Genomic DNA, 14717 nt, shown 5'->3' on the forward strand with positions numbered 1-14717 from the left:
TGGAGTCAAATATGCACAACTCAAACTATGAAGCGGAAATAGAGTTTATCACCAAAGAGGTAAATAAAGATGTTAATCTGTTCTTTGTATTCTTGGTAAAGTATTGGAGGGTTATGCATCTGAAACTTATCAAACATATTTCTTTTCAGGAGTGGGAAGATGAGTTGGTTACAGTAGATCACTTTCTTGAAAATGATGGAGAGCAGGAGAGGGATGATGAAGATGATGATGATGATGATAATGATAATGATCGCCGCCATGACCTTTTTGAGAAGATCTCAGCAGTGTATGGAGAAGAATGGAAACAAATATCATCACAACTCATGGATATCAACAACTTCAGTGAAATTCCAGAGTTTCTTCAGTCCACAAAGAAGATTCTAACTTTTGAATCTGTAAGTTGGACTTAGCAAATTAAACAGCATTTGGGACCAATTTGCTAAAGTTTACAATTAGCAACACTATATATTTCCATTGTTATGCTAACAATCATGATGTTCTACATCTGTCCATAATTCCTGATTGATCTAACCACTTGACCAGATACAGGCATGTCTTTAACACATAAAGACCTTGATGACTTTACAGAAATTAATGTATTTGTATTGGATTCTCTTAGGGGAAAAAATGCTTGCTCAATCATTTTATCTATACAGCACAAAATAGGCTCCCCATGATCGATAATAACAAAAACCTTCTTTTACCTTTTATTAGGACATGTTTTTTTAATTCAACCTTAAAAGGGTTTTTGCTGGGAAATTGATTATTTACCATCAGGAACTCCACAAAATGCAGTTAAAAGCATTAAGCCTATTAAAAAAGCAAGAGTGTTATGAAAATTAAAAAAAGAAATCATATTTCTTCAAATTTAGCAATTCTTCAAATTTCCTTCCATTTAGTCGTTGCTCACTGGTTTGTTTTACTCTATCTCTATATTCTGCAAGGCGGAAGAGTTATCAGAAAATATTGCTAAGTACACAAGACAAGGAGAAGAAAGAGACAAACAAAGGTACTATTGGCCACTTGTGAAGTGTGTGACTGTCAAAGTGCCAAGAAATGATTTTCTCCAGCATGTAACTCTGGTGGACCTTCCTGGAAATGGAGATCGTAACAAGAGCAGGGACACGATGTGGAAACAGGTCAATTATATATTTATACTATGGAGTTGATTCCAATGTTATTTACTCTTTACTAGGACTGTTATATTTCAATTTATATTTTCATTTCAGATTATTGGAAAGTGTTCTGTGTTGTGGATTGTGTCTGAAATTAACCGGGCAGCAGCTGATAAAGAATCCTGGGAGATCCTGAAAAGCCTTGGAAATGATGGCGAGACTCGACACATTCACTTTATCTGCACCAAGTCTGATGTAGTTGGAGGTTCTAATGATGAGTAAGTTCACAGAATAAAACTGGAATGTTGCTTGAATTTAAAAATGATTCAGCCTGGGCATTAATTTTAATTTAAATTATTATCTTAACAAACACAACACTAACATATCTATATTCTATGGGTGTTTTTATGGGTAGTAACCGATCTGAAGAGACCAGTTAATTTATAAGGTTTGATAAATGTTTGTAAAAATGAATAATTTTTGTTTTTTCTGAAAACTGAATAGAAAAAAAGTTTACGGTTTAAAATAACATACATGATTAAACATACTACTAAAGGAATACATGAACACTTTATTGAATCTTATAAACACCCGTTAAGTAAAACAACATGAGTTTTTATGTATGCATGCTGGATTTCTTCTTTTTGTTATATGATTAAGCACAATTTTCATGCATATTGAAACCTGAATAAAGTCTATTCATGAAATATTACAACTAATTCGGAACCTATTTTGATTCTCAACTCTGAATTGACAGCATAAAGATAAAATATATCAAATGATCAAATGCTTTTTTAAGGAAAACCATATGTAAACCTTTTTTACTTTCTACTAAATAGCATGATGTGATATATGTCAGAAAAATGTTTCACCAGTGAATGCTTTCTTTTAGTTCGGAGGCTAATATTCAGACCACAATTCTTCAGAGAAACATGGAGGCCAAGAAAGCAGTGCAAAATCAATTAAACAAGATACCATCCACTAAGGTAGCCAATGAGCATATTTAATATTAATAATATTTAAAAAATGACAAAATAAGTTAACATGCTCATTTTTTCCACAGACATATTGCAGAGATGAGTGTATTGAAGTGTTTACAGTGAGCGCTGCAGAGTTTTTGAAAAGTAAACACCTTAATCCAGAGGAAACTGGTAGGTTGAAACCAACAAAGAAAAGATAACTTCCTCAGCAATACCATTTAACTTTAATGTAAACTTTAATGTAATGTAATGTAAATTTGTCTTTTATAAGAAATCCCAAAGCTTCAAGATTTTCTAAAAGGTTTGAATAATCGTCCCTCAGAGACATTCAGCTTTATTTCCAGAGCTCAAAGGATTCTGGTTTTGATTCAAGGAGCCAGTCTGACAAAAGTGGTAAGCTTTATCCTGAGTTCATGAATATTTTTTATGTTAGTCAATGGCTAAGTGATATCCAATCTCTATATGAGGCTCCTGCTAGTTTCTTCTTTAACCTGAAACAGCTGTTGTTTGGGATTCCGGTTAGGATTTCTTGGCATGGTATTTGGTTAAAATTACCTCTTTTCTGTCTTTATAGCACAAACCAAAAAAATGGAGTAATCAAATAATCAATAGATTGCTATAAACTAAAAAGGAACTAAAAGTAATATAGCTTTGAATAAAGGATATTTGTTTCTTTTTTAGGCTGGTGTTAATAATGTGAGTAAGGACCTTGAGACAAACCTAAACCATCAACTTAATTCAATCAAAAAGGAAATGAAAGAGATCCACACAGCATTTGGAAAATGTGTTGATCAAGGATTTGAAATATACCAAAATTCATTGGAAAGAATCCTGAAGTCCTTTTTATGTACTGCAGTAGGTAATCTGATGGTTATATACATTTAATCTGATAGTGTTTTGTGTTAGTTTTTAATTTCCGCTTTTTTGTCTTTTTTCCCCACAGGGGAAGAGTGCCACAGCCCAATGCAACACACTAATGAATGTCTTGAAAAATGGAGGCATCTACAAACCAAATAATGGGAAAGAAATAAATCTCATCTTAAAATTATCTTTAAAATTGAGAATGAGTATTGATGAAGAATTCAGAAAAAACGTCCAGTAAGAATTTTATAAATACAAAAAAATACATAAACACATTAACATTATATGATACAACTATTGAAAATTATGTCAAATATTATAATGTGTTGAAATGTTTTAGCAATGATGGCATTTGCAGTCAATTACATGGAGTGATCAACAAGTTTTCACTTGAAACCGAAAAACTAAAAGAGAAGTACAAAGATTCAGAACTGCTGCTGATATTTCTCAAGACAAAGGTAATTCATAAAAAAATGCAATATGTTATTATATACTAAATGTAGAAATGCTCTAAATCACATATATCAAATTTTAGAACTTGAGGGCAAGTGTCTTGCAACTGTTAGCTATGTCTCTGCTTCAACATACATGAATCAGTCAATAGCAGGGCTCTGGAGAACCTGCTTGAATGTACTCATACTTTTCTTCTACTTTATCCTGGACTGGGTTGGGGGGCCACAACCTCAGCAGACCCAGACTTTCCCCTCCCCACGCACCTCCTCCAGCTCTGCTTGGTGAAGCATGAGGCCATCCCATGCCTCCCCCCACCATGCTATGGGTGGGGGGAGGCCCACCCAGAGCATCATTTTATTAGCATACACTAACTAGCATTGCCTCATTTGTAAAGAAAATGCACTGTGTACTTGCATTAGGGGGTATTCTAATAAGGGTCATACCAAATTAACTCTAGCGTTTGCTGGAAGAAGATGTATGATCATACATGGTTCTTTTTGTTCTGTATTTTCACAAATGTGTGATTCCTGGCCCAGGGTCTCTCTGCATGGAGTCTGCATGTTCTCCTGGTTCATGCGTGAGTTCTCTCTAGGTACTACTGTCATAGTTTTGTTAAGGTCTCTGATCCACATGTAAAAGAGAAAACTCCCAGGAGATAAGGAAATCAGATAATTAAGTTTAATGGAGTGAGATCCAGGTTTGTAGCTGTAAGTCGGTGGTGGTGAGTTTGGTTCATCCAGGTGAACTGTGATCTTGAGAGAGCTTTTGTAGCTGCTGAGCTGGCAGGGAGTGAAGATGGAGTGGTTCCAGTCCAGTAGATGAATCCAGTTAACTTCTTGCTATTTTGGAAGTGACTCAGTAGAGTAGTTTGCCCAGGCTTTCTCAGACAAGGGGACTGAAAATAACACACTGAGATCAATAGGGACAGTAAGTATTACCAAGTGCAGAGAGGCTGAGAGTTACCATGTGTGTTTGACACTTTGGCAAAGAGTGACTGGATCCCTGCTTCTCTTGTACAGCTCAGGTAATGAGGCTCATGGTTGCATGTCTCTGTGTGTCTTTGAGTTGCCCCGTGACATACTGGTTATCTGTCCAGGCTGTATCCTTCCTCTCACCCCTAGGCTGCCAGAGATAGGCACTGGCCCCAATATGACCCTGATGAAAGAGAAAGACGGATGGATGTGTGAATTTCATTTAATTACCATAGTTAATTTTATTTTTTCGCTGTAAATTGAGAGTGACTGATCTCTCCACTGATTAGTCAAAAGCCAAAATTATGTGTGCAACCATGTAGTAAAATCTTTGCCAAGAGACATAGTCCCTCCAGCATGTTCTGAGTCTTCTACTTGCCCATCTCCCAGTGCTTTAAAATCCCCCAAAGGGAGGCATCCATCCTCCCATTGCATCTGTGAACTTGTTGTTTTGGTCATGTCTAGATTTCATGACCATATGTTCGGGTAGGAATGTAGAGCAACAGTAGGTTAAGAGCTTTGCCTTTTTTTGATCAGCTCCCTCGTCACAACAGCAGACCAGTTCACATTAAATCACCAGCCATGCCTATCCATCTATCGATCTCCCGCTCCCCAACTTGGGATTTCTGAAACCCCCCACAGTGCACCACGAGGCACACAGTCGAATGCCTTTTCCAGGTTACAAAACACATAAAGACCGGTTGGGCAAATTCCCAAGCACCCCTGAGAAACCAGTAGAGAAGATGGTCAGGATGAAAACCAGACCCTACTTCTGAAGTAGAGGTTCAATCATCAGCCAGACTCTCCTCTCCAGGACCCTGGCATAGGCCTTCCAGAGCATTCCCAGCATCCCCAGCATTTAAATTGACCAACATTCTGGTTTATAGGTAAAAACTCTGCACAAACTAATTACCCTAAGCTTGTGTGACAGGTTGATTGATGATGGCTAGAAATAGTCGGACTCGCCGTCATAAATAGCCTGGGCTCTAGAATCCAGCTCCTGCCTGAATGCTGAGAAAATAATTCAGCCATTGAATCAGGCGTGCTGGGCCAGGTGCACACCCAAATGTTGTAGGATAGTAGCCCTTGAAGATTTAAGTTTTACACTAATTTATTAAATGGTCTTTCTAAGATAGTTATGGGCAGCTCCAGTCCTCGAGAGCTGGTGTCCTGACATATTCAAATACGTTTCTTCTCAGGCATACCTGACGAGAAATCAAGTAATGATTACTCATTAATAAAGTAATGATAACTCATCAGGAGTGTGGACAACATGCATAATGAGGATGCAATTAAGCTATTTGATTCAAGTGGGGTTGATAAAGGATAAAAGATAGCTCTTAAACTTGCACAACAGCCCTCAAGGACAGGCCTTGCTCATAACTTATTTGAAAAGATGAAATCATATTTATTAAATGTTGATATTTATAATTGTCTACATTTTCCTTAGGAGGAAAAGCTCAAGACAAAAATTAGTAAAATGACTCAGGAGGGCAAAAGATTAATGTACAAAGTTTTAACAAAGACAGTTGAGGAAATTATGCAAGACTCCTACAGAGGTAAGAAAAACGCTACCATGAGACAGTAATTGCTACTTAACTATTGGTTATTGTTGGCAAAAATCAACCTATTTTGCAGAAGCAGCACGGTTTCGAGGAAAGAACACACTGCCGAACATAATGAAAACATTACAGAGACGTATGCACATTGACAAAAACCCCGTGTTTGCAAAAGCCAAAGATGTCATGATGGAACAGCTCAACAAATTGATGGTTTGTTTTTTTCTACACTTGGTTTTTAATTTTTCTCCCCAGTGTCTTGAAAACGTAAAAATATACCTTTGTTATTTACATATTTTATCAGGTTATAACCAAAACTATTTAGGGGCAGATAAAGACAATTTTCATACAAATTGTAAAGAAATTGGTTGTAATTTTTGTCCCTTCTTTTTTTTAGAAATACAAATTTGAAAGGCATGCAATGTAACAGGTTTTACTTCTATAGATGGAATATTTTTCCTATTCTTGCAAAAAAGCTTAGTAGTGTCTCCATTCAGGTAACCATGTTCATGACTTACAGGATTGTGCTGTATTTAGCTTTATTCAGCTTAAAATAAATTCCAGGCTCCTTCTTTGAGATCCATCCCAACATTCATGAGTAGTTGTGATCCATCATTGTTTCTGCAACCATGTGTTACTAATTGTTTCAATTCAAAATTAGGATGATATCGTGGGTCTTTTGGAAAAAAACATGATGGAGTCCATTGGGCTGTCAATCCATTATCCATTTCCAGGTAAAGATGTCTGTCTGTCTGTCTGTCTGTCTGTCTGTCTGTCTGTCTGTCTGTCTGTCTGTCTGTCTGTCTGTCTCTCTCTCTACCTGGCATCTTCAGAAATAAATATATTTCTAATTTGACCAATACATTTCTCTGACTGGAAAGAATAATTGTTGTTAGGTCCAGCCTTAATGTGATTATGGGAGTTAAACCTAAAATCAGGGGACTCTAACCCTGATCAAAAGGATCTACTCTCCTGCATATTTTAGATGCATCCCTAAAGGGACTGCATTATGCAGGTAACGAGCAGAGTCTGTTTTTTTTTTCAGCTGCCAGGAGTGTGACTGATTTGTAACTATAACTGTAAATATGCCACTAAGAATTAATTTGTTACAAAAATTGCATAACCAAAGAAAATTTCTTCCTCAGATGTGTCAACAGAGCTTTCGATGTTAAAGAAACTCCATAATGAGCTGCAAAGCAGCATTGATGCGTCGACCTCAGCAGAACCTTCCAGTAACTCAATGCTAGTGCCTGGACGAACAAACTTTGGTTTTAGCCAATTATGGTAACATATGAAATGTTTGGGAACATGCAAACTGTGCAAGAACATGGCAAGGTTGACTCGCCTTAGGATTATTACAGTTGTTTCCAATACTCTTACACAGTCAGTGCCTTTGTTGGCATTACATACCCAGACATAAATCATTGAAAAACATGAACAGCTCTTTGTGAAGACTTGATAAACTTAGAAACTCCTCATGGATCAGGCTATTCATTTTGTTTTTTTTTTACTTGTTTTAAGACTGATTTTTGTTTTTTACAGCAGGATTAACAGAAATTTCAAGCAAGCTTCCATTGACCAATGCTGAATTTGTATTCAAAACTGTCCTTTGAAATCAACTTTTTCAAAGAAAGTTAAAAATAGGAATGCAATTCAGTCTTTGAAAACTGCATCATTTAAGGTCTGCAGAAGGGTATTATTTAGTAGAAATGATCACAGATATGATAAATGTAGATTAGCAGCCTCTAAAGACTTTTTATATTGTTTTACATTCATGTTAAATTTTCTGATTATATATGTTTTAAAACTGTTTTAAAATGTAAATATCCGTTCAATGTTAAGTGATAAAATGTGCATGTTACTTGCTACCACAGCATTTTTTTCATACCTTGATTTCAGACTTTAAAGAGCTTTAGTGTTTTTTATTTGCAAAATTCAATAATCTTTTTAGTATATAGATTATATAGTACATACATAGTACATAGTTTAATGTATATTAGAATATATGGTCTGTTTTACGGTTCTTGTTTTCTGTTTATTTTCTCTAGTTACTGTTATCACTCTGATGTAATCTAAAATTTATTTGAGAAGAAAATAAAAAGAAATGTTAATTTTGTTTCCTAAATAATTAGTTGTTGTTTTTTTTTTCCATTTTGAAAACTAAATTACAATTGCACCTATTATTTACGAACTTCAAAAAAAAATTTCTGGAGAGAGCCAGAAAAAAAAAAAAACTGGCAGGGAGAAAAAAAAAAAAAAAAAAAAAAAAAAAAAAAAAAAAAATATATATATATATATATATATATATATATATATTTGGGTCATTTCTTCTCTCATAGACTAAATTATAGGCCTCACTCATTATTCTAAGTAGGAGAACTTGAACAATCATTGGCTGACTGAATAATTTTGGCCCCACTGTAACGATTGGTATGTTTAGCTTATTTATTGACTGGAATGATTGTTCAATGTTTACTAATTTCTTCAGAGTGGACCTCACAATAAAAGCACAGGTGAAACTTGAGATCACAGACTGCTGCTATAAATTACTCTCTATGCACAACTTTTGAATCACCTCAAGAGCACATCAGCATGATTTTTAACCCTGAACCCGATTGTCAAAATATCCATAATGCAATAAAGAATATTAATTAATTTGATACAAATAAAACAAATATATAATTAAGTGATGAATGTAGACATAAGCTTTGTTATATCTAGGTTTTGTCAAAAATATACATATTTTTAAAATAATTTATTATACAATTTTAGGTTATTTGTATTGAAACATAGAATTAAAAACATGTTTCTTCAAATTGAAGTCATAGTTATTTTCAGCATATGGACACTGGAGACCTTTAGGTAAGTATATACATGCCTTGTCTGCAATATTGTGTTTCAATAACAATCTTAACAATATAAATCCAGTCTTAACTACCCAAAATACAGGACAACCTTTGAAAGCCTTCTTTCTATGTGGACATTTGCACATTTTTAATCAATTGCAAAATGAAATTATTATGAAACCTGATGAAAATACTTTTTCTAAACATTTTAAAAATATTTTGATAGCATAGAAATTTGTTGGAGATATTGTTAATATTCCACACAAACATAGGGTATCACGTCAACGGCACATGGGTACATTATTGCAATCTTGCTACAAAATTCTGGATATTTACTGGGTTCCTGAATTTTGACGTACGAGGGAACTTCATCTTATGTTCAATAAATCTTCTTTAATTATTTGCTTATAGAAAGATTTTCAGGACTTGCTTTTCATGATATATTCATTTTAGTTGCCTCCAGTAGGCATAACCAGGTGTTTTGGAACTAATCAATCTGAGTGAAACTGTCATGCTTTTGGTTCGGATTAAGTTTTCTTTTTTCGAGTTCAACGCTATGATGTTGTCGCCTTAAAAATCTGGCCTTTCGGAGGACGCAGCCCCTGAATTCAAACTCAGTGAACGTTGGTCTCCAATTTATACTCCTCATCTTTAGATACTGTTGGCTGGTTTCTCGTAGTTATTTTTTTTGTGCTCCTCAGCCTGTCTCCTGGTTTTTGGTTTTCTGTATTTTGTTTTTGGACTTTACTTCTGTTGCCTTTGGATCTACATTAAATCTGCAAGAAACCACCTTAGCGTCCATCTCTGCATTCTGGTTCACTTAAAACCTTCGCTCAACCTGACAGAGACTGGTCTCTAGTGTTTAAATCTCACACCTGCTCACACAACATGTGTCGGGCATACAGCTCCTTCTCAGAATATTAGCATATTGTGAAAAAGTTGATTATTCTCCATAATATAATGATAAAACTTGAACATTCATATATTTTAGATTCATTGCACAATAGGTGAAATATTTCAGGTCTTTTATTATCTTAATACAGAAGATTTTGGCATACAGCTCATGAAAACCATAAATTCCTATCTCACAAAATGTGCATATTTCATCCGACCAATAAAAGAAAAGTGTTCTTAATACAAAAAAGGTCAACCTTCAAATAATTATGTACGGTTATGCATTAAATATTTGGTGGGGAATCCTTTTGCAGAAATGACTGCTTCAATGCAGCGTGGCATGGAGGCAATCAATCTGTGGCACTGCTGAGGGGTTATGGAGGCCCAGGATGCTTCGATAGCAGCCTTTAGCTCATCCAGAGTGTTGGATCTTGCGTCTTTCAACTTTCTCTTCACAATATCCTACAGATTCTCTATGGGGTTCAGGTCAAGAGAGTTGGCATTTTGGCATTTCCTTCTCCCCAGTCTTCCTCCAGACTCTGACACTTTGATTACCAAATGACATGCAAAACTTAGCAACAGTCCAGTGCTGCTTCTCTGTAGCCCAGGTCAGGCGCCTCTGCCGCTGTTTCTGATTCAAAAGTGGCTTGACCTGGGGAATGCGGCACCTGGGGCCCATTTCCTGCACATGCCCGTGCACTGTGGCTCTGGATGTTTATGCTCCGGACTCAGTCCACTGCTTCTGCAGGTCCCCAAAGGTCTACAATCAGCCCTTCTCCACAATCTTCCTCAGGGTCCGGTCACCTCTTGTCGTTGTGCAGCGTTTTCTGCCACACTTTTTCCTTCCCACAGACTTCCCACTGAGGTGCCTTGATACAGCACTCTGGGAACAGCCTATTCATTCAGAAATATCTTTGTGTCATACCCTCTTGCTTGAGGGTGTCAATGATGGCCTTCTGGACAGCAGTCAGGTCGGCAGTCTTACCCATGATTGAGGTTTTGAGTGATGAACAAGGCTGGGAGTTTTAAAGGCCTTACTGTAGGAGTCTTTTGCAGGTGTTTAGAGTTAATTTGTTGATTCAGATGATTAGGTACATAGCTTGCTTAGAGATTTTTTTCATTGTATGCTAATTTTGTGAGACAGTATGCCAAAATCTTTTGTATTAAGATAATAAAAGACCTGAAATATTTCAGTTAGTGTGCAATAAATCTAAAATAAATGAATGTTCAAGTTTTATCATTACATGATGGAAAATAAGGAACTTTATCACAATATGCTGATATTTTGAGAAGGACCTTTACATTTAGCCCTGGCAAATTCTTTTTTGCCAAAGGTTAATGTGGCCCATTTTAGCCCCTGACAGAAATTTGTCTATGATCACTGATGTCTCTAATGCCACGTTTTTGACTATGGAGATGCCAATTACCAGAGATTGCTTCTCAACAGGTTTGTCGGGCATTGAAAATTTAATAGAAATGCAGCCGGGTTGTTTGTGACTTAGCTGGGATCTAAACTACGCTGTCTGAGCATTTGCAATTTTAATCTAGTCAGGTGCCTTTACTTTTAGTCAAAGTTATAATGTTAGCAGCAATGAAAAACTCTTTGTCTAGTTTTTGTCTTTTCTTCATCCCTCCAGTACGATCTATTTGCATACTTTCCTGACTAGCTTGAGTAATATATGAAACGCAGGAGTTTTTCCCTTTATTCAAGAAAATAGGGGAACAAAAATTATCAAGCTGTTTGTACACATTAACCTTCAATTACGTGTATTTGTTCGGCTCTAAAATAATAATAAACACAATGTAGCTTATTTAAGGAAAAAAATCTATGACTGAAAATGAAGATTACTTTTTTTATTTGCTTTTCAAATACATTTTAGATTACAGAAGACATGCTTACAATCTTTGATTTAGGAACAAAGTGGAATTCCAGTAAAATTACAGAAGCCATTTTTTTTCAATTTACGAGACATATATTCAGAAACTACAATATATGTATAAGAATTTATATATAGGAGCTCTTTGAATCTAGCTGATTCACTTCTAGCATATTAATTCTAATCTCTATTATTTGGTATCACTTTATTAATCTCATTGCAGAGCCTAACTGAAGCAGTTTGGGCTGAGTTAAATTTGTAAAAATGAGAACATTTGTAAACTCCTCAATTCAAAGCACAGTTTTGAATAACAATCTATCATTATTTAAAACTGGTGGACTAATATTATTATTACTATTCACTCCTAACAGAACAACAATTCGCCTATCTGAAACAACAAAATGTTGGCAGTTCAAAACATATACATATATAAATAAAAACATGGGTTAAAAGAATTAGATACTCTGATCAATAGGGAGGTGTTTAGTTGATAAAGTTTGCACAAAAACTGTTCAATTGCTACATTTATATCTGGATATGTAACAGGATGAAAGAAACTAAGTGCTAGAGTATTGAAAATAACTGCAAACGCTAGAAGGATCATTCTAGATTCATAGTGTCATAAAGAAAAATAACTAAAATTACATTTTGTCCATGGTTAACATAAGCTTAAAAAAAGTTGCAAACATTGGCATTTACAAAAGAATGTACTATAATTAAAAAGTGTTGTTTGTTTTAGGGTATTTATGAATTTATGCTGTGCAGCTGAACCCAGCGTTGCTTTACCATTGAAAGCGCCGTGGACACATCTGAGAGAGAAATTTAATTTGGTTAGAGTTTTTGTGGACACATAAAAAGCATTCATAGTAATATATTCACAGTTATGTTAACAAACCATTCACAATTACGGCAAATTGAAGGAGGGAGGGAGGGAGGGAGGAAGGGAGGGAGGGAGGAAAGGATATTGTGTAACTTAACCTGGAATGGAGTCGTCTTCAGCTTCGACAGACAGCTCGATGGACTCCATCATTTCTTTTTCCAAAACTCCCAGGATGTCCACCTAGTTTAGCATAAAAAGAACCATGAGTGTAAAATCTGTTCTCAAACACTTTTCCCGCTTAGCGAGAATAGATTTCAGAAACCACCGCTAATCACAACTTAATCTAACTTAAAAGTGCTTATGAATCTTACGATGGATCTTTTAAGCAGCCACTCAGAAACAGCCCTAAATTTATTCTAGGCTAACAAAAAGGTAAATACAGGACAACTTTGAAGTCAAGAGAATGGTAACATACAACAGAAATATTAATGTTATGGATCAGAGTCAGTGTCCAGATATAAATTAAACTGGTGCAGCAATTTCAAAGATAATGCTCAAAGACTCTCCACCCAGTCTTACAGAGGCTATTTTTAAAGGGAAGATGGACATAATTGTCCATCTCTGGGTGTAAAATCTGGTTTAAAAAAAACACTTTTTCCTTCTTAGCAGAGTCTTTATCTTTTGTTAAAAAATACAATTTTCATCTCAATTTACAATGATGCAGCTCTGTGTTTTGGTTGTAATATCCATAAGTCTTTGTGCTTGTAAACTGACAAAATCTATAAAAAAAAAAAAAAAAGTAACTAAAAAAAAACTCAAAATGACAGGATTTGACTGATATTTTTTCACTATGGACACTATGGAGAAAAAAGTATAAAGACAGCTCAGTTTTAATTTCTACACAAACCATCAATTTCATGAGTTTCTCCATCATGACGTCTTTTGCTTTTGCAAACATGGTGTCCTTGTTATTGTTTACATGTCTTTTTATAGTTTCTCTGATGTTCTGTAGTGTGTTCTTTCCTTGAAACTGTGCTGCTTCTGCAAAAGAGAGGATTTAGTTTTCTCCAATCCATTAGTTATAGCATACATTTTTTGATGGGAAAAATCACTGGTCTTTCTTACCTCTATAGCACTCTTGCATAATTTCTTCAACTTTCTTTGTTAGACTGATGTAGACTTCTTTCTTTCCGTCACGAGTCATTTTAGTCAGTTTTTTCTTGAGCTTTTCCTCCTAAGTAGAATGTAGTCAACCATGTAAACCAGTCACATAATGCCTCTTCTTTTTAGACTGAATATTTAGAGCATTTCTAGTTTAATGTATATAAGAGCAAAATTTTATTTTTCTGATGAATTACCTCTGTCTTGAGAAATATCAACTGCAGTTCTGCATCTTTGTACTTTTCTTGTAATTTTTCAGTATCAAGTGAAAATGTATTGATCACTCCATTAAAGGGACCACAGTTTCCTTCAACACTGAAAAATGTCAACACATTTGAATTGTCAGTACACTAAACTCTTGATATCAGTGTAATATTGTAGTTGTATTGTGTAATGCTTATAATTATGTATTTTGTCACTGTGTTAATGGAGCTCTTACGGGAAGGTCTTTCTGAATTCTTCGTCAATGCTCTTATTCAGTGATGCAGATAATTTCATGTTGAAATTTATTTCTTTCCCCTTTTTAGGTAGGTGGATGCCACCATTTTTCACAGCATTCTTCATGATATTATATTGGGCACTTCCGCTCTTTCTCTGGAAAAAATGCCGAAACAATATCAAGAGAAGAAGAAAAAAAACACGTTTTATAACTATGAGACTACAGTACATACTGCAAGATGCAAGATGGACTTCAGGATTTGGTCACATGAATTTTTGGATATTTCAACTCCTTCATCAAGACATTTTCCAAATGTGGCGTATATCATTCCCATTTCCTTTCTGATTCCAGCAAGTTGAGAATTGAGCTTTCTCTGAAGGTGTTTACTCACAACCTTATTAACACCAGCCTAAAAGAATCAAGCAAAGTCTTCTTACAAATCTATAAAACATTTTTTTTCATCATTAACAATTTTATTTCTAGCTTATTACTGATTCTGAACACAAAAATCCACTGAGTTATTACTTTATTGCAAATTCTAGGTTAGTAGTATAAGGACAGAACAGAGGTAGTTTTAACCAAAGATTGGGGCAAAAATTGTTACCACCATTAGTCAGGTAAAAGAAGAAAGCTCACATAGAAGGAGCCTCACATAGAAACTGGCTAATATTTAGTGCTAAACTAGATAGATAGATAGATAGATAGATAGATAGATAGATAGATAGATAGATAGATAGATAG

The 14717-nt window shown here is 35.2% G+C and overlaps 2 protein-coding genes across 2 annotated transcripts in view; one reads left to right on the top strand and one right to left on the bottom strand.

The window, feature by feature from the left end:
- The first annotated feature begins 11 nt into the window (after positions 1-11).
- LOC107095205 (nuclear GTPase SLIP-GC-like) lies at positions 12-7873 on the top strand. The gene is made up of 13 exons (XM_015391202.1): positions 12-59; positions 150-395; positions 945-1139; positions 1230-1393; positions 2008-2101; positions 2179-2266; positions 2367-2488; positions 2777-2950; positions 3039-3193; positions 5831-5939; positions 6019-6152; positions 6601-6673; positions 7085-7873. Exons 1-10 carry the CDS (start codon positions 12-14, stop codon positions 5862-5864), a joined length of 1320 nt encoding a protein of 439 aa, XP_015246688.1. The 3' UTR covers positions 5865-5939; positions 6019-6152; positions 6601-6673; positions 7085-7873.
- Positions 7874-11574: 3701 nt separating this feature from the next.
- The window catches only part of LOC107095206 (nuclear GTPase SLIP-GC-like), a 13178-nt gene continuing 10035 nt past the window's right edge, over positions 11575-14717 (bottom strand). The window contains exons 14-20 of the mRNA XM_015391203.1: positions 14209-14385; positions 13977-14131; positions 13735-13852; positions 13502-13610; positions 13284-13417; positions 12535-12616; positions 11575-12365 (exon numbers count right to left, since the gene is read on the bottom strand). Coding sequence (XP_015246689.1) covers positions 12301-12365; positions 12535-12616; positions 13284-13417; positions 13502-13610; positions 13735-13852; positions 13977-14131; positions 14209-14385 — 840 coding nt within the window. The 3' untranslated portion in view covers positions 11575-12300. The remainder of the gene's footprint in view (positions 12366-12534; positions 12617-13283; positions 13418-13501; positions 13611-13734; positions 13853-13976; positions 14132-14208; positions 14386-14717) is intronic.

This window comes from Cyprinodon variegatus, unplaced genomic scaffold, assembly GCF_000732505.1.
Source record: "Cyprinodon variegatus isolate N-32 unplaced genomic scaffold, C_variegatus-1.0 Scaffold529, whole genome shotgun sequence".
Lineage (NCBI taxonomy): Eukaryota > Metazoa > Chordata > Actinopteri > Cyprinodontiformes > Cyprinodontidae > Cyprinodon > Cyprinodon variegatus.